The sequence below is a fragment of the Phyllobates terribilis genome, unplaced genomic scaffold (assembly GCF_046119375.1).
Source record: "Phyllobates terribilis strain yellow unplaced genomic scaffold, ASM4611937v1 Scaffold_13__5_contigs__length_258822181, whole genome shotgun sequence".
Lineage (NCBI taxonomy): Eukaryota > Metazoa > Chordata > Amphibia > Anura > Dendrobatidae > Phyllobates > Phyllobates terribilis.
In genome coordinates this window covers 252808666-252828142 of record NW_027362773.1, presented here as the reverse complement: position 1 = coordinate 252828142, position 19477 = coordinate 252808666, and the positions used below count along the sequence as shown (strand labels likewise).

At 44.4% G+C, this 19477-nt stretch overlaps 1 protein-coding gene across 1 annotated transcript in view; it reads left to right on the top strand.

Moving 5' to 3' along the window:
- SLC6A2 (solute carrier family 6 member 2) overlaps positions 1-19477 on the top strand; it is a 287250-nt gene that overhangs the window by 164692 nt on the left and 103081 nt on the right. The window contains exons 5-7 of the mRNA XM_073657955.1: positions 2271-2409; positions 4144-4278; positions 18098-18201. Coding sequence (XP_073514056.1) covers positions 2271-2409; positions 4144-4278; positions 18098-18201 — 378 coding nt within the window. The remainder of the gene's footprint in view (positions 1-2270; positions 2410-4143; positions 4279-18097; positions 18202-19477) is intronic.

Here is a 19477-nt window from a genome sequence, read left to right as displayed (position 1 = left end):
CATCAGCGTCCCCTCAGCAGCCTCCCCTCCCTCATGAGCGTCCCCTCAGCAGCCTCCCCTCCCTCATCAGCATCCCCTCAGCAGCCTCCCCTCCCTCATCAGCATCCCCTCAGCAGCCTCCCCTCCCTCATCAGCATCCCCTCAACAGTCTCGCCTCCCTCATCAGAGTCCCCTCAGCAGCCTCCCCTCCCTTAGCAGCCTCCCCTCCCTGATCAGTATCCCCTCAGCAGCCTCCCCTCCCTCATCAGCGTCCCCTCAGCAGCCTCCCCTCCCTCATCAGCATCCCCTCAGCAGCCTCCCCTCCCTCATCAGCATCCCCTCAGCAGCCTCCCCTCCCTCATCAGCATCCCCTCAGCAGTCTCGCCTCCCTCATCAGAGTCCCCTCAGCAGCCTCCCCTCCCTTAGCAGCCTGCCCTCCCTAATCAGCATCCCCTTAGCAGCACAGCACACACACACACAAACACACACACTTCCTTACCTGACCGCCTGTCTCTGCAACACATGTGGCATGCTGCTGCTCTGCTCTGGATTGAAGATGAGCGTGTCACAGGACCAGTGTCAGGACCATGATGCACCCAGCCGCAGATTAAAGGGACAGCACTCATTTCCGTCCGCCGGATGCATCATGCGCCAAACTGCTGTCCCTAAGAGGCCCGGTAGGCAGAAGCAAAGAGAGGGGAGGCCCTGGGCTGGCCGGGCCCACCTTCTTTGCTTCTGGTCACCGGCCCCATACTGCAGTAAGGGCAGTAATGCCCTGATGGCGGCTCTGGCAACCAGCAATTGACAGTGCAACATAAAAACTATAGGAAGCAAACGATACAAATTTTTTAATGAAACTTAGTTGAAATTTTTTTTTTTATCCCTAAGCGCATGCGTTTAGGTAAAAAAAGAAAATTGATCCCAAAAGGTGGACAACTCCTTTAATCATTTAAGTGCTTAGTTACAAATTCCATTCCCAATGGAATTGTTTTTTACAAGAATTTTTATTCACATCTTCATGAATGGATATTGTTGGATACTGTTTGTAAAAACAAGAAATAACGGGTTAATCTGTGCTGCCATCGAAAGAGGATGAGAAGGCAGGAATCCAAGTGATGCGGTTTATTTGTCAACGCACTTCGAAGTGTTACAACCTCTTCATCAGGACAAACCACGAAACAAAAACAAGGTAGTAGAGAAAAAACGGCAGTGGTGTCCTGGCGCTGCCTAGGAGGTCACAATAATCCCTGTCGGAAAACACAAATTTATTTTTAAAAAAACAGCGCGTTTCGGAGTTGGATCAACTCCTTCACTTATAATGCCTTTGATCCAATTCCGAAACGCGTTGTTTTTTTAAAAATAAATTTGTTTCTTCACACCTGGTTTATCTTGACCTCCTAGGCAGCGCCTGGACACTACCGCCATTTCTTCTCGACTACCTTCGACCTTCCTGTCCACCTCCTGGGAGCAGCAGCCTTTCCCTGTTTGGTCTCACACAAATATCAGAGTTGTGCCACACACAACGCACCCAGGTGATCTGTTCACATCCTATCACCTCTCTAATCACCTTATGGTTTTATACAAGGAGCGCTACCTTTTTTCTCTGCTTTTGCAATTTACTGCTTATTAAAACGTGCACTTTTCTTTATTTACATCTCATTGCCTAGGAGACCGACCATCGCTGCTATCTAGGTTGTAAGCACAGCACTGAAGATGGCCTGGATTAGGACATAACAGCATTAAAACAGTGCTTACAAGCTCAATAGGAAAGAGCTTGTAAGCACTGTACATATTTTGCAGTCTAATAGTGGTGGTCGGTCTCCAAGGCACTGAGCTGTAAACAGAAGATTAATATCTCAAGAATGGCTGAAAATGTTATTAAGCAGTAGTAAATTGCAAAAATTGCTCGTATTTACAAGCACTATCCGACAATACCCATTTATGAAGGTGGGATTAACCCTTTTAAGACTTGGATTTTCAGGATTGAGGGAGAACAAGATTTGGATTCCCACCAAGCAGAGTATTACGCTACATCCTAGTGATTAGCAATTGATGTACTCTTCTCTGGAATGGTTTGTATTTACTTCTGCTGGATTCAATAATGATCCCAAAACTAAAAAAAAAATCTTAATTTTTTACCATTTTTAAATACAATGTTGACTCTTCTTTTTATAAACTATTTATAATTGACTAACATTACTTAGAAGAAGGATATATTATATGTAATTTAATGTACAGAATGTAAAAAATATTACAATTGAATGCATTTTTTTTTATATCTGTTCCCATAGACGTGGGGTGCTGCATGTACATCAAAGTAATGGATTACACGACATTGGACAACCACGATGGCAGCTAACTATTTGCCTGGTTGCTGTACTTATAGTACTTTTTTTCAGCCTTTGGAAAGGAGTGAAGACATCAGGCAAAGTATGTAAATGTGAATTGATTCTTAAAGAGGATGGATAGTAGAAAAATATGCACATGGGGGCATCTTTCTCCTATAGGCTTCCTTAATAAAAAGTATATACCATGTGGTATACTAAATGCCTATGTATGGCATACCAGACTGCTGCACTATTCCATACAGCAGAATAAAGCTGTACAGGTCAGCTACTCTTTTAACCTCTTTTGGGGGAATAATGGTGATGGATAATTTTAATGTGGGCAATGGGACCCTGGTTAATGCATATGGCAAACTAGACACTGCAATCATAGTGTTAAAGCAGCCCGAGCGTAACAAAAAAAACCTTAGGTGCCAGTAAAAGCAATCATCCATTTTTAAAGTAGTTGTTCCCTTTAAGGAGAATCTGTGAGCCGGAATTTGCTATGTAATTTGAGAGAACCATGATATAGGGGCAGAGAACCTAATTCCAGGGATGTATCACTTACTGGGCTGGGTGCTCCTGTTTCTATAAAATCAGTGTTTTATCAGCAGAAGATTATCATTCCAGGACTAGGAGTCTTGTGACTCCTGCTCCAGCCACACCCCACCACTGATTAGAACTTTTCTCTCAATATATAGCAGCCAATCAGTGGTGTGGGTGGGGTTATACATAGTTCAGCATTCAGAGCTCTGCTAGATCTGCAGCAGAGAAAACTGTGATTCTATCAAGATGACAGCATGCAGACTAGCAAGTGGCATCACTGGAATCAGGGTCTCAGCCTCCACACCGTGCTGCTCTCAGATTACATAGGAAAAACCTGCTGACAGATTATTTGTAATATTAGAACTGCCATAAAGTTCAAAATATTTAGCATTACCTTTAACAATGGAAATCTGTTATTTCATAATGGCCATTCAGATGACCTTTTTCTATGAGGGGTTGTCCTGATTGACTCTTTAAAGGGAATCAGTAGGATTTACCCTCCTAAGCCATCTATATAGGTCCTGAAAAGTTAAATAAAATGATACCTTGATGTCTGAAATCCTATATTTTATTCCTGAGAAATCCATGTTTTTCTTAATATGCAAATGAGCTGTTAAGATCTATGGGAGGGACATAGCTCTCCCTGAGAATCTGCCTCTCTCCTACCCCAGTTTTAAAGGCCATACACTCAGATAGGACAAACAATCTATCCACAGGATATGGAATACACTATATGGGTGAAAGTAATAGAACTAGAGATGAGAGAATAGATTGGCAGGACTATGGTCAGTGTTATATGGCCTCTGGACGGGACCCCTAAGGATCGCCTTCTAGGCTTCTACCTGATGGTATCCCCGATTCCTCTTTTAAGTCATGTTTGTGGAGTGATGCACACATGACATTGAGTCAAAGTAGGAAAACCAAAGAGGAGTCAGTGATGATGACTGGAAAGAGGCAGTGTGCAGGACTTCCTTCCAGCGGCCATGGATGGGAGTGGCCAAAGAAGACTGACCTGGCTACTGTCCAAGGAGTGTCCCAATTCTTATACTTTGTACCATGCCATTCACTCTTTTTGATTCTTCAGCATCATACCAGTACTGTATGTGCTGGAACACCCCCATTCATACATTTACCTGATAAATAATACAGGAATAACACATTGACTCACAATAAAGCAAAGAAAATAAGTAAATATTATATAGTGGCCACTGAATGTATGCTACAGTACTTTGTTAACTTAAAATTTTGGCACCAAGTTAATCTTAATTTAACTCCTTCATGTACTTCTCTTTAGGTAGTATGGATAACAGCAACACTCCCATATGTGGTGCTATTTGTACTCCTTATACGTGGTATAACGCTGCCAGGGTCTTCCAAAGGCATAAGTTCATATCTTCATATAGACTTCAAAAGACTAAAGGAATCTACGGTGAGTGTCCATCTAAGTTATTTCAGTGTTTTCTCAGCTGTATTCAAAAGTTTCTGTAATTTAAATATTGTAATTAGAAACCATTTCTCTACTGCATTGGGGTAGGAGCGTAGCAAAAGTTTTGTATTTTATGTGATATACAAACACAAATTAGCAAGTATTTGTGAAGTGTAGGTTTTCTAATTATTTAAAGAATATAACTTTGAAAATTGTGACGTTCATTTGTATTCAGCCCCCTGACTAGAGATGAGCGTTGTTCTACTCGAACTGTTCGCCAATCTCAAATTCGAGCTGTTTTGGGCGGTGTTCGAGCCGTTCGGCGAACACGAACGATTTGAGAAAAATTCGGCTGTTCGAGGTTATGTTCGATAACTGTTCGTGCACCAAAATCATAACTGGATTTTTTCTCAGTAATGATGAAAATTAATGTTAATACGCAGTTTGAGTGTACAGCGGGGTTGGGGGAGGGGCAGGGGATGGATCTCTGCAGGAACAATGAAGATCTCCATTTTTTTTTCTCTTTCCCGCATTTACAGTGGGGAGGTGCAATCTGTCAGCCTATCAGCAGCGCACACACGGAGCGAAGTGCTTTTTTTCACACAAGCAAGGGCATGTGTCATTGGCTGTGTATGTCACATGTCCTTGCCCTATAAGACCCAGCCATTTTCCCCGTCGCCACCATTTTCTCACTGCTGCTGTGTTAGAGGGCACCGCTGCTGCTGTGGGCGCTATACAGTATGTGAATTGCGAGCGAATTTCCCGTTACATAGAGAGATAGGTTTAGGGAGTAGGGACTAGTTGTAATTCCAGCCCTTTTGAGGGCTAGGTTACATCAGTTTCTATCACTTTTTGCCAGGCAGGTCTGTGCCAGTGCTGTGCAAGTGTTTTTCGTAGCATTTGGCTAAATCTAGCAAAGCAAATCCTTTTTGGCCTATTGGAGAGTGTGTTAGTCAGTGGAGTAGCCTATCTGTGTTGCAAGCTACACCACCTGTGTATCTAATACCAATTTTTTACTGCATCTAAGCCAGCCAATCCTTTTGGAACTAGTAGCAGTGTCTGGTAGTCAGTGGAGTACCCCATCTGAAGCAAGCTACACCACCTGTGTGTCTGTGACGCCCAGCTGCGCTTGGTATCACAGATCCTGGAAGAGTGCATTGACGGATTCCTCCACAAGAGGCCCCCATAAACCATTCACACATCTCCACTTTCCACCTCAGACCACCAGAGGGAGCCCGTTAGGGAGATATAAGAAGAGAAGGTGGAGCCAGGCAGCAGTTAGTCTAGACTGGAGTCGACAGAGAGCAAACCTGTTGTGAGAGTTCCTGCAGTAGAGAAGCCTGAAGAGGTCGGTCTGCAGTGGAGCACAGTCCAGACTCAGTTGTAGCTCAGAGTAGTGAGCTTTAGGTGTGCTGGCGCCATAAGATCGGTGAAGCGCGGCAAGCTGCCGTTAGGTGTATAGCCTAGTGAGGGCCCGAGTAGGACAAAGGCGAGTGGAGAGTTAGTACAAAGGGGGCAGAGGAGCTTAACTAGCTCACCCCGAAGAAGAATTTACCGGACACCGGGTCCAAAGCTTACCGGGATCTCTATGACCCAGTAAGATATAACCGGAATCCCTGGAGAACTACAAGCCCCAGGATCGCTAAAGTGCTGATACGTAACAGAGCCAGGAGACACATAGGCCCCGTCAGCTGGGAGCGTGTGCTCCAAGAAAAGGCCCTACCACAAGGTCAGCCAGCGCAGGACAGAGGCAAAGTTAGCTCCAGGCAGGTCAGAAACTTACTACGCAGAAGCAAGAAACAGGAGACCCTAAACCCGCTCATTGGGGAGGATCCTGATATGTACCCTTCACCCTACAGTGCTCCGGGATGTGCCTGAATTTCCATCAGTAAAAGGTACTGAAGTGACTATCGTGTCTGTCCCTCTTCTTGCTCTGACCCGGCTGGGTCTCGCCTGTCCTGCATCTCCTTTTCCTACGCTGCCCTGAGGCCTAGCTCCACCTGTGGGGAGCTATACCATCAAGCTGCCTTATCATCGGCCTCAGTGGACTGCGCAGCGCTGGTGATTCTCACCAGAAGCCACAGGTGGCGTCACGAACTTTCTTAAAATTAATAAATATCCACCCTTTTAAAAGAGAGACCCCAGGGTACAGGGTACCGCGACATCCCCAAAGGCCAGGCAAAGGCCTGGGTACCGAGTCATCCCCATCCCCTTGGCGCCACATATCTAATAACAATTTTTTACTGCATCTAACCCAGTAAATCCTTTTGGGCCTAGTAGCAGTGTCTCGTAGTCAGCGGAGTAGCCCTCCTGTGAAGGAAGCTACACCGCCTGTGTATCTAATTCAAATTTTTTACTACATCTAACCCAGGAAATCTTTTTAGGCCTAGTAGCAGTGTCTGGTAGTCAGTGGAGTAGCCCATCTGAAGCAAGCTACACCACCTGTGTATCTAATAACAATTTTTTACTGCATCTAACCCAGTAAATCCTGTTGGGCATAGTAGCAGTGTCTCGTAGTCAGCGGAGTAGCCCACCTGTGAAGGATGCTACACCGCCTGTGTATCTAATTCTAATTTTTTACTGCATCTAACCCAGGAAATCATTTTGGGCCTAGTAGCAGTGTCTGGTAGTCAGTGAAGTAGCCCACCTGGGAAGCCCATTTCTGTTGCGCGAGGTTGGGGGTAGAGGGCAGAGGAAGGAAGCATGATTCTTACCTCGCCACCAACACAACAAGGACTTGGTCCTCCTGGATGCACAAGACACATGAGTGCCTTCTTGCTGCACTACCTGCAACATGACCCTCGGATTGTCAGAATTTGAAGTAATCCCGACTACTGGATTGCCACACTCTTAGATCCCTGGTACAAAAGTAAATTTGGCGAAATAATTCCTGCCATAGAAAGGGATTCACGCATGCAGGAGTATCAGCAGAGGCTGTTACAGAATCTTACATCTGCTTTTCCACAAAACACCAGTGGTGCACGTAGTGAATCTCACAGTTCTAACTGGCCAACCGTGGGACTGTCGAGTCTTCATCACTCAAACCGTAATAGTAACACCGTATCTGCTGGTAACAGCAATTTTGTGGAATCGTTTCACCAATTCTTTAGACCATCCTTTGCAAGGCCACAGGAGACAAGAAGTCTGACACATAGTCAACACCTAGAGAGGATGGTACAGGAGTATCTCCAAGTGAACATCGAAGCCTTGACTGTGTCACTGGACCCTTGCTCATTTTGGGCTTCCAATCTGGAAAAATGGCCTGAGCTCGCCACTCAGGCCTTGGAGATCTTGTCGTGCCACTCAGCCAGCGCTCTCTCTGAACGTGTGTTCAGCGCTGCTGGTGGTGTGCTGACAGATAAGCGCACGCGGCTGTCCACTGAGTATGTAGACAGACTCACGTTCATAAAGATGAACAAATCATGGATCCGCAAGGACTTTTCTGCCCCTGTGTCATCCTGGGGAGACTAAAAGCTTGAGGATTTTGGAAAATCACCTCACCAACCATTTTAAGCAACTCTGGGGCAATTGATGCCACTTAAGTGGTGTCTGTGCCACAATTTTTGGAAAAAATGGAGACTCTTTTTGGAGTCCCCTTGCTGTGTTTTACATGACGTTGGCATCGTCAATTCCAGGTGTGTTGGGTCGCCCCCCCCCTTTTAACCGTAAGAAACTACATACACTATGGCTTGGGGTAACGCAGATGGTGGAGTCTGCAGAGCTGGTTACTTATACTATTGCCTGGGAATCAGAGGTCTGCTCTAAAGCTTCAGTGTCTGCTAGTCAGCGTAGTAGCCCAGCTGTGAAGCAAGCTACGCTGCCTGTGTATCTAATAACAATTTTTTACTGCATCTAACCCAGCCAATCATTTTGGGCTAGTAGCAGTGTCTCGTAGTCAGCGGAGTAGCCCATCTGAAGCAAGCTACACCACCTGTGTATCTAATCACAATTTTTTACTGCATCTAACCAAGGAAATCCTTTTGGGCTAGTAGCAGTGTCTCGTAGTCAGCGGAGTAGCCCATCTGAAGTAAGCTACACCGCCTTTGTATGTAATACAAAGTTATAACTGCATCTAGCCCAGGCAATACTTTGGGCCTAGTAGCAGTGTCTGCTAGTCAGCGGAGTAACCCAGCTGTTAAGCAAGCTACACTGCCTGTAGATCTAATTACAAATTTTTAACTACATCTAGCCCAGGCAATACTTTGGGCCTAGTAGCAGTGTCTGCTAGTCAGCGGAGTAGCCCAGCTGTTAAGCAAGCTACACCATCTGTGGTTTGGACACTTAATTTTTTCAAAGGAAACGCTTCGGGCCCCCAGGACACTCAGTCAAAAGCATCGGGGAGGCGCCCCAAGGCAAAGGGGCTGGGACTGGCGGTAACACGCCTTGCTGCGGACCGCCAAGCTTGATCCTTATAAAAGCTTTTTAACTGCAGCAGCTTTAGTGGACGCTACTGGAGCTGGAATTACCACGGCTGCTGGCACCAGAATTGCCCTCCAATAGATCCTTGTAAAAGGATTTAAAGTGTACTCATTCAAATTACAGAGCCAATTTAAATTACAGAGACCTGCCTCCACCTCGGGGGTCTCGACCCACCAGCGGACATGCACCAGTATTGGGAGAGGGGGGCTGGCCGTCAGGGTCCACCCCGGCTCTGGCACAAACCCGGCGACACGGAGGTCGCATGTTCAGGAACGGCCTGGCCGTGTCGGCTTCACACTCCAGCGTAGTCTCTCTGCCCGCTCGCGCCTGTAACCTCAAAGGGATGCGCAAGCGGCTTTTCTTCCCAGGGCTGTTCCTCGCCCAGCAGGAACGTGTGGGAGCTCAGGTCGGCCTTCCACAGTACTCCCTTACCTCCCTCGCCCTCTTTCTTTCTTCCGTTCTCCATCTAACTCCTCGGCTCTGTGGTGTCCGCTCTACCTCCAGCTCTCTCCTTCTCACAGGTGGACTACCGCGTGTATTCACACTGTGGCGAATCTTTTAGGCCCAGGCATAAGAAATCGTCGAGGTAATGGATAATATGTGCCCCCTTAGAAACATCCATGACGACCCATTCGAGGAAGCAACTAAACGCCTCAAATAGTGAGCAGGATATGGAGCACCCCATGGGCATACAGCGATCTATTTAGTATGCTCCTTCCCAGAAGCAGCCCAATAGGCGGACACTATTCGGAAGCACAGGTAGTAAGTAACCGGAACGCCCCCTCAATGTCTGTTTTGGCCATTAGGGTGCCCCTTCCCAACTTCTTGACCCGCCTGATTGCCTTGTCAAAGGAGGTACAGTATATACTACTGTACTTGGTTCTGCGTCGATGTTGTCGTTTACTGACCTGCCCCTTGGTTATGACAAATGGTGGATTAGTCCGAATGTATTGGGTTCCGTTTTTGGCACAACTCCCAATGGGGATACCACTACGTCTTGTAAGGAGAGTGTTCTGAATGGAACCGCCATTCTACCTAAAGATATTTCTTTTTTTAATTTTCTTGTTATGACGTCTGGGTGTTGGTAGGCTGATTTTAAATTTTTACTCCAGCCTTTCTTGATTTTAGAAGGGCATGACATGCCTATATCTGTGTCTCCTCCTCCTTTTACTCCTCCACCTCTTTTCTTTTCGCATGACTATATGTACTTGTCACTTTTCCATGTGTTAGTGTCTTCTGAGCAGTTTGTCAGCTTTTGGACACCTTTGAAGGTGTTTTCTATGTATTTTCTATGTGTTTCTATGTGTTTTTGTTTGCCTGCCATTGGTTTTAACGGTGTTCGACGAACCGTTCGACGAACCGTTCGGCGAACATGCCGGTGTTCTACGAACCGAACTGAACCCGAACACTACGGGGGTGGCTCAACACTACCTCTGAGTCAGTACTTTGTAGGACCACCTTTTCCCTGTAATTACTGCTGCAAGTCTTTTGGGGTCTGTCTCTACATCTAGAGGCTGAAATTTTTGCCCATTTACACACTCACTCTCGCTCAGTGAGATTGGATGGAGGCGTCTGTGAACAGCAATTTTCAAGTCGTGTCACAGATTCTCAATGGGATTTAAGTCTAGACTGTGACTGGGCCATTCACACACATGAATATGCTTTGATGGAAACCATCCATTGTACCTCTGTACACTTGTTCTCTTCTCAAAATAGGACACTAGTCCCCCAAGAAAAGACCTGAAGCGAGTATTTCAACCATAAAATCCATATTTATTGACACATTTTAAAAATGCAGTGAAATAAAACAAATCACAGTGCTTCAAAAATGCAAATGGGCAGACATTGGTATTAAATCCTACTGATACTCAAGGTATACTGTGTTCCGGTTAATGGCATGAGGCTCACAATCGTTGCCTATTGCTATCCCCTCATAGTGAAATGTGTAATGATAATCAATATTACTTATAGCATATTTCTGTCCCCACATATTATAATAAATTGTGCAGTGATAATCACTATTGATATAACAAAGATGCTATTAATTACACACATGGAGGGGCTATTGTGGTTAAGGTTATGAACTCCCTGAAGAAGAATATTTGAAACGTACGTCGGGGTTACGGATGGGCGACAGCATTATTACTCTGACTCAGGTACTTTATTCGGTTCCTTCTTACTTTTGGCTCCATTTTATGCTGCTTGTTTGCAGATAGTTGGTTTCCATGCTTTATTCTTTCGGGACATTTCCCCATGGGTTCATAACCTTAACCACAATAGCCCCTCCATGTGTGTAATTAATAGCATCTTTGTTATATCAATAGTGATTATCACTGCACAATTTATTATAATATGTGGGGACAGAAATATGCTATAAGTAATATTGATTATCATTACACATTTCACTATGAGGGGATAGCAATAGGCAACGATTGTGAGCCTCATGCCATTAACCGGAACACAGTATACCTTGAGTATCAGTAGGATTTAATACCAATGTCTGCCCATTTGCATTTTTGAAGCACTGTGATTTGTTTTATTTCACTGCATTTTTAAAATGTGTCAATAAATATGGATTTTATGGTTGAAATACTCGCTTCAGGTCTTTTCTTGGGGGACTAGTGTCCTATTTTGAGAAGAGAACAAGTGTATATGGTATATGAGTTTAACTACCGATAATATTTTTCAGGATTCCATTTGTGGAATTGTGTTGGTAACATTGTACCTCTGGCAGGATGTTTTGGGTCGTTGTCCTCCTGGAAGGTGAACCTACATCCCAGTCTCAAGTCTTTTGCAGACTCTAAAAGGTTTCCCTCCAGGATTGCCCTGTAACCATCCTTCATCCACATTCCCATCAACTCTGACCAGCTTCCCTGTCCTTGCTGAAGAAAAGCATCTCCACAGCATCATGCTGCCGCCATAATTTTTTTTATTAGTTTTCCACAACACATAGCGTTTAGCATTTAACCCCAAAAGTTCTACTTTGGTCTCATTTGAACAGAGAACCTTCTTCCATTTGCACGCTCTCTTCCCTACATGTCTTTTTGCAAATGGCAAACGGGACTTTTTTATGGCTTGCTTTCAAAAATGGTTTTCTTCTTGCCACTCTTCCATAAAGGCCACAGTAATGGAGTATATGACTGATAGTTGTCCTATGGAGAGATTAACCCACCCAAGCTGTGTATTTCTGCAGCTCCTCCAGAGTGACCATGGGCCTCTTGGCTGCTTCTCTAATTAGTACTTTGCTTGGGATGTCACATTAGGTGGACGGCCATGTCTTGGCAGGTTTTCAGTTGTACTATACTTCTTCCATATCTGGATGATTATTGAACAGTGCTCCGTGAGATGTACAGACCTTGGGCTATTTTTTTAACTTACCCCTGCTTTACTATTATCCACAACTTTATCCCTGACCTGTCTGATGTGTTCCTTGGTTTTCATGATGCTGTTTGATCCTTAATGTTCTCAAACAAACCTCTGAGGCCTTCACAGAACAGCTGTAGTTATACTGAGAAGAACTTACACACAGGTGGGCTCAATTTACTAATTATGTGACTTCTGGGGGCAATTGGTCACTCAGGATTTTTATTTAGGGGTATAAGACTACAGGAAGCTGAATACAAATGCACGTCACAATTTTCAGATTTATATTTTTAAAATAATTAGAAAACCGTGTATCATTTCCTTTACACTTCACAAATACTTGCTACTTTGTGTTGGTAGATCATATAAAATCCAAATAAAATACATTTAAGTTTGTGGGTGTAATGTGAAAAAATATGGAAAAGTTCATGTTGTATGAATCATTTTTCAAGGCATTATACTTGTGTAATTGTATTTCCTGTAAATAATAATTTTGCAGCATATTATCTTAAAATTATGCATTTTGCCATCCGCTTTGTTTTTCCCACAGGAAATTAATTAATTAATTAATTAATTAATTAATTATTGACAATGTCAAGAAGGTGCTTCCCGCAGCACACTTCGATATCAATGTTTATTTATATGAAGACGTAGACATTCCATCATTAGACATACAAATCTTCATTTCAGTGCAAAACAGCCAATGCAACCACCAAAGTGATCACTATTGTGGAAGTACTGTAGATATCCAATATTCTTCTAGTCTTTTAATAATCGAATCACCACTTCCTCATAATTATGGCCAACTACTTCTTCTAAACCAACCATCTTCATTCACACACTCTGGCCCCAATTCATAAAGACTGGATTTGTTCACTGCAGTCTTGATGAGGGAAGGAGTGTGATGGACTCAGAGGGACATGGTTCATTAAAGGCAGGGGTGGATTAAGAGTAGCAAGGGCACCCGGCAGTTTAGAAGGCGCACCCCCCCCCCCCACACACACACACACCTGATGTATCACATGTCACATGATCCCCTGTGATAGATCATGTGATATTTCACGTGAAATTAATGTGGCACAATATTAATATATTAATTATAATAATTTTTTTTAGGCTGTGTGCCCACTATGCGTTTTTTAAGCGTTTCCTCAGCGGCAATTCCGCTGCAGAAACGCTTAAAAACTGCTTGGTAGAAGGTCTGCCATGTTCCCCAATGATAATCCGCATGTGCTGTGCACATGCTGCGGAAATTTCCGCTGCGGAAAAATCCTCAGCACTACCAATTATTTTGCGGAAGCGCGGCAATTTTGCCGCCATTGACTTGCATTGGAACGCATGTAATCCGCATCACTGGATCTGTACATGCGGAATCCAAGCGTTTCAATGTGCGGATGGACTCTCCTCCGGCCTCGGGTACCATAGAACCTGTAAAAAAAAGAATAAAATAAAAAATAAATATTATACTTACCTTCTGATGGCCCCCGGTGTCTTTATCCGATGCGTCCTGGCTTGCCGGCAGCTCGCGGTCGACTAAAGGACCTGTGGTGACGTCATTTAGTCATGTGACGGGTCACGCGACTGCTGACGTCGGCAGGCCATCAGAAGGTAAGTATATATTTATTTTTTATTTTTTACCATTCTTTTACGGTCACACTATATAAATTCATGCCGGTTGCATGGATTTATATAGTGTGACCAAGTTGTCAAGCACTTTTCCAAGTGATGCTAAAATTGCTTGGAAAGAGCTTGACAACCCGCATGCGGAAATGCATGCGAAGAACGCTTCACATCCGCATGTCCCTGGCAGGAAAAACGCACGTACAATCCGCATGTGTTTTTTCTGCCAGGGAGAGCAGAAACGCTCAAAAAAGTCCGCAGCATTTCTGCATCGTGGGCACATAGCCTTACATTAATTGTATGGCTTAATATTGAGCACACGTAGCCATCTATACACAGCAGGAGGCTGCACGGCGCCATCTATACACAGCAGGCGGCCACACGGCGCCATCTATACACAGCGGGAGGCCACACGCAGTCACACACACACACAAACATATACAGACATATACATACATGCATAAACACATTTGAAACACAATACATATAAACAGACATCACACAGTGATATCTGCCTGCACACACACACACACACTCACTCACTAAGTCACTCACACACACACACACACACTCACACACACACACACACACACTCACACACACACACTCACACACACACACACTCACCATCCCCCTGCTCCAGTCCTCCAGCTCCTCTCCGGTTCAGCAGTGCAGCGCGCACTGCGTGGCCTCACACTAGCAGACACGGCCGCGCACAGGGCCGTGTCTCCTAGCTGTGATGCGGCGGGGCCAGCGCACAGGGAAGTTAACAGGTGCAGTGCTGGCCCGGCCGAAGAAGTAGCGGCCGAGCGCCGCTGCTGGTGGAGCGGTCCGGGGGCCCCCCGGCCTCTGACTGCCGGTATGTGCCGCGGCACCGCACATATTATAATGAGGGCAATCTGGCCATGGACCCCCCGGAGCCCCGGGCCCCCTGGAGCCCCGGGGCCCCTGGCGGTAGCCCAGATTGCCCTCATTATAATCTGCCTATGATTAAAGGGGTTGTCCAGGTTGTGCAGTCACTCTACTGTATGTGCCTGCGAACTTGGGAACCCTCATAGCTCGCACAGTGCATGCTGTCAGGATTCTCCGGTGCCGACGCTGGGAGCGGGTTGTCATGTGACTGCAAGTATGCGATTTGCATACTTCTGGCCACATTCGGACTAGATGTGTCCAGCCACACTCAATTCACCTTTAGTTGCACGTGAGTCTGCATGTGACCGCATTTATGCAAAGCGCTTCTTCTGGCCATGCACTGGAGAATCTCGACAGCACACATTGTGCGCGCTGTGAGGATTCACAAGTCTGCAGTCACATAAAGTGACTGCAGACTTGAACCCCAATCCCGTACAACCCCCTTAAGAGACATTAATCAGGTATGTCTGAAAAGCAGTGTGTGCCTCTGTGCACCTATCACAAATCTTACTCCAGGCAGCACCTGGAGTAAGATTTCTGGTGTAAGACATGCTTCAACTCGTCATAAAATAGTCGAGCTGTGGCGTCACGTCCCCATTCTGCCTCCATCATGGCATGAAAATGCCAAAAATCGCAAACTTTTGCACAACTTCAAGTTGTGCAAAAAATTTGTGTCTTATGAAAGTGTTTTATGCTAGACGCTAGACAATCAAAATTGCAGGCAAAATCGCAGGCAATAAAACGCATCAAAATTGAGGCAAAAACTCAGGCAATAAAACACATCAAAATCACGGCAAAAACACAGGCAATAAAACTCATCAAAATTGCGGCAAAAACACAGGCAATAAACTCATCAAAATAAAACGTGATTGCCGCTATTTTACCGCAATTTTGATGCTTTATATTGCCTGCCTTTTTGTCGCAATTTTGATGCATTTTATTGTCTGTGTTTTTGTTGCGATGTTGCCTGCATTATTGCCTCGATTTTACTGCGATTTGATGCGTTTTATTATTTGCGTTTTTGCCACGATTTTGTTGCGTTTTTATGTCGCAATTTTGCCTGCGTTTTTTCAGTGAATTCAATGGGTGAAAAACACAGGCAAAAACGCACAGAGAATTGACATGCTGAAGATTATTTTCTATTTTTCTTTTTGGTGCGTTTTACCTGCGTTTTCACCCATTGAATGCACTGAAAATCGCAGCAAAAATGTACAGAGAATTGACATGCTGATGATTATATTTTGCACCAAATCTGCAAGTCAGAAAAAACTCAACGTGTGCATGACACTTCACAATTCTCATTCACTTTGCTGCAGAAAAAAACAAATTTTTTGGAGTTTTTGTACAGCAATGAATGTTTTTTGGAGCTAAATAAAGATATTTGAAAAAAGAAACGTGGGACATCGCTTTAACCCTTGGATTACCATCGGACCCGGGGTGAGTATTTTCACTGTGTCCAAAATGCTGCGTTCTAATGCCGCACTTGTTTTGTCAGTACATGCGGATCCACCACATGTAATGACATTTCAATCAGTCAAAATCTGCAGAGGAGACTTGCGTCTCTGCTACAGAAATTGGCATGCTGCAGGTGAGTTTACACAACTTCAAAAACAAGCACAGTGGGCATGGGATTTCTTATAAATTAAATAAAATGAAGAATTAAATTAAAAAAATGGCATTGGCTCCTGCGTCATTTTCATAACCAGCAGAGGGAAAGTCGACCGCTGGTGGCTGATATTACTAGCCGGGGAAGGCGCCATTAGCCATAGATGTTCCCTGGCTATTAATAACAGCTGTTTGCATAGCCTTTACTGGCTAGATTACAGGTGGACCCCAGAAATAAATTGATGTTGGGTCCCCCTATAAAATCTAACCAGCAAAAGCTAAACAGACAGCTGTGAGCTGATATTAATAGCCAGGGAAGGGGCCATGGATTATGGCCCCCTCTGAGGCTAATAATATCAGCCCTTAGCGGCCCCAGAAATGGGGCATCCATAAGAAGCGCCAAATCTGGCAATTAGCCTCCGTTCTTCCCACTGCCGTGTAGTGGTGGCAAGTGGGGTAATAGGGTTGGGGTTCATGTCAGCCTTGGTGGCTGACATGAAGCCCAGGTTAGTAATGGAGAGGCGTCTATGAGACACCCCCATTACTAACCCCATAGTTAACGTTTTGAAATAAAGACACGGCCAGAATAAAGTATTTTATTTTAAATAAAAGTCCACATGATTTTGATAATTTATTTAAAAATAAAAAACACTGTATACTCACTTAACGCTTAATCACCCAAAGCCCTTGTCTCCTGTAAGAAATAAAAAATAAAAAACAACTATATCCCTCACCTGTCCACCGTGATGACATAATCCTGAGTGTCCCAGAGCAATCATTTGTAGGACAGTCACATCAGCAGTCACTGATGTGACTACTGTACAAGAGAGACGGCTATACACTGACAGGAGTGTAATCACCCTTGTGTCAGTGTAAAGTGCTGAGCTTCTGCTGGCAAAGAGGTCACTGGAGTTCAATCAGCTGAGAGCTCCGGTGACCTTACTTACAGCAGCACTGCTGCGTGAGAATTTTCTCATGCGTCTGTGCAGTGAGGTCATACGAGCTCTCAGCTGATGAACTCGTGTGACTTCTCTCACACAGCTCATCGCGATACTCTGCGGGAGCGATCCCGCTACTGTCATTGTATCGCCGGATGCCGGATAGCACAGTCACATCTCTGGATGTGGCTGTGCTATCAGTGAGGTTGGCGTGGGACACTCGCTATTACATGGACTACGGAGGACAGAGGAGGTTTATTAGATGTTATTTATTACAGGAGACAAGGGCATCGCGGACAAGGTCTAGGTGAGTATAATATGTTTATTATTTTTATTTAAATAATTATTTATTTATTTTTACTTTTTTTTTACTTTCACTGCACAATTGCCGGCTGATGAGAGATTATTCTTCCCATCAGCGGTGCTTGTGCTGCTTGTTTACTTTGACAGCAGGCGCCGGATGAAGGGGGTAGTAGTCTCTTCAGCCGGCGCCTGTGACCCGCGGTAAGCTTTTTACCGTGGCTCACTGTCACATGTGCGGGATCATGCTGATATCTGACATCATGATCTTGCAGTGCTGTGACCGGCAGTAATGATGTACCGCCGATCACAGCCCCTGTTTCCCACGCTGTAACGCAGATGTTCCAGGCCCCGTTTGGGATGGTGTCCTGGATCGGGTGCCCGAACATGAACATTTTTTTGATGTTCGAGTTTAGTCGACGAATCCGAACATCAAAATGTTTGCTCATCTCTAATAAAAATGTCACGAGAGCCCAGGGAGACCCACGACTGACATCCCTGGGACAATGCTGGCACTGGAGGTAAGTACAGGCTGTTTTTATTTTACATGTGGGAACACTGTAATAGAGAAGGGTCTGTCTGGGTAGTGGACAACCCCTTTAAACAGGCATGTCAGGAGTTCATGGCTCATCATTGAAATGATGTGATTCTTTCTATTCTTTTAGGTATGGATAGATGCTGCCACACAAATATTTTACTCACTTGGTGCAGGATTTGGAGTTCTCATTGCATTTGCCAGTTATAACAAGTTTGATAACAACTGTTACAGGTAGGTTACAATTTATTTCCTTTACAATTGAAACTAAAGCAACTCTGTCACAAGATTTTATAATATCGACTGCATACATTATTAGATAGTTATGTAACCCAAGAAAAAAAGCAAAATAAGCATATTACCTGTAGAATGCACGTAACTGAGTAATATCTGTACATGTAAATAACATAGGGGACTTAGTTAACAGTATTTTGATCAAAAAAAGCTTAAATGTCATCCCACAATGACAAGATGTACTCAAATCGGGACGGTTCTATCCTGTGTCTAGTATTAAAACCTCACCTTGTGTCAGCCGACCTCAATATAGATAAGGGCAGAGCAAGGACAAGGGCCCGACTGTTTATTCAGACACCTGCCCCTGGGAAGCTATATAGATGAAATGCCTTCCTCAGAAAGGGGGGCTACACTCCTGTTTGTACAAAGTATAAGAAACTACAGCAAAACCAAAGAAATGAGCCGGAGCACAAGTTAGTATACGTGCAATGTGTAAGAGCACGTTCACACTGTGACCATTTCACAGACAAAACCTAAGAAAAAAACAAAATGAGCATTTACCCTGTAGTAATTAAATAAGTAGTAATAGTATATGTAAATTATTAGATACATACCTGATGAAGCTGGTATACTTATTCTGACATTCAATGTCAGGGTGGCTCTATAATTTCTTCTGAAAATTCAAACTCAATCTCCACTTGCCTAGCTCCTAAGTGTCCCTCCACTCTGTTAAATCTCCACCAACCAAGCCTAATTAAACGTTCTTCAGTGTCCCTCCTCCATGCTAAATTTCTAACCACCTAACCTGATGGACCACTCCTCAGTGTCCCTCCTTCCTGCTGCTGTTGAAATCGTACCCTGCTCAGTACAAGCTGCAGCTGTATCTCAGGCCACATGGATGAAGACTGAATACAATTGTACTCTCTCGCTGTTTAGATGAACTCAGAAAATGCTTACCTTACTATTAGAGTTATGCAAGCAATCTGCCATTCATTTTCATAGTAAGTACATCCTCCTCATCAGGGCTTAGAGATCCAAGAGTCGGAAAACTAATTTCCAAACACTCTGGTAAGGAATTTTGCTGTAACAGAGTGGGACTGCACAACATTATCTATAATTTGGAGGACAAAAGTGCAAAAGAAAAAGTGTCTCTTACTCTGGAGTATCCAGCACATCCATTCATTACATGAAGAGCTCATTGATTTCAATAGGAATTGTGTAATACTTTATTACTCCAGTAGTGGCACTGCAGAGGAATTGCACACGTGCAGAGAGA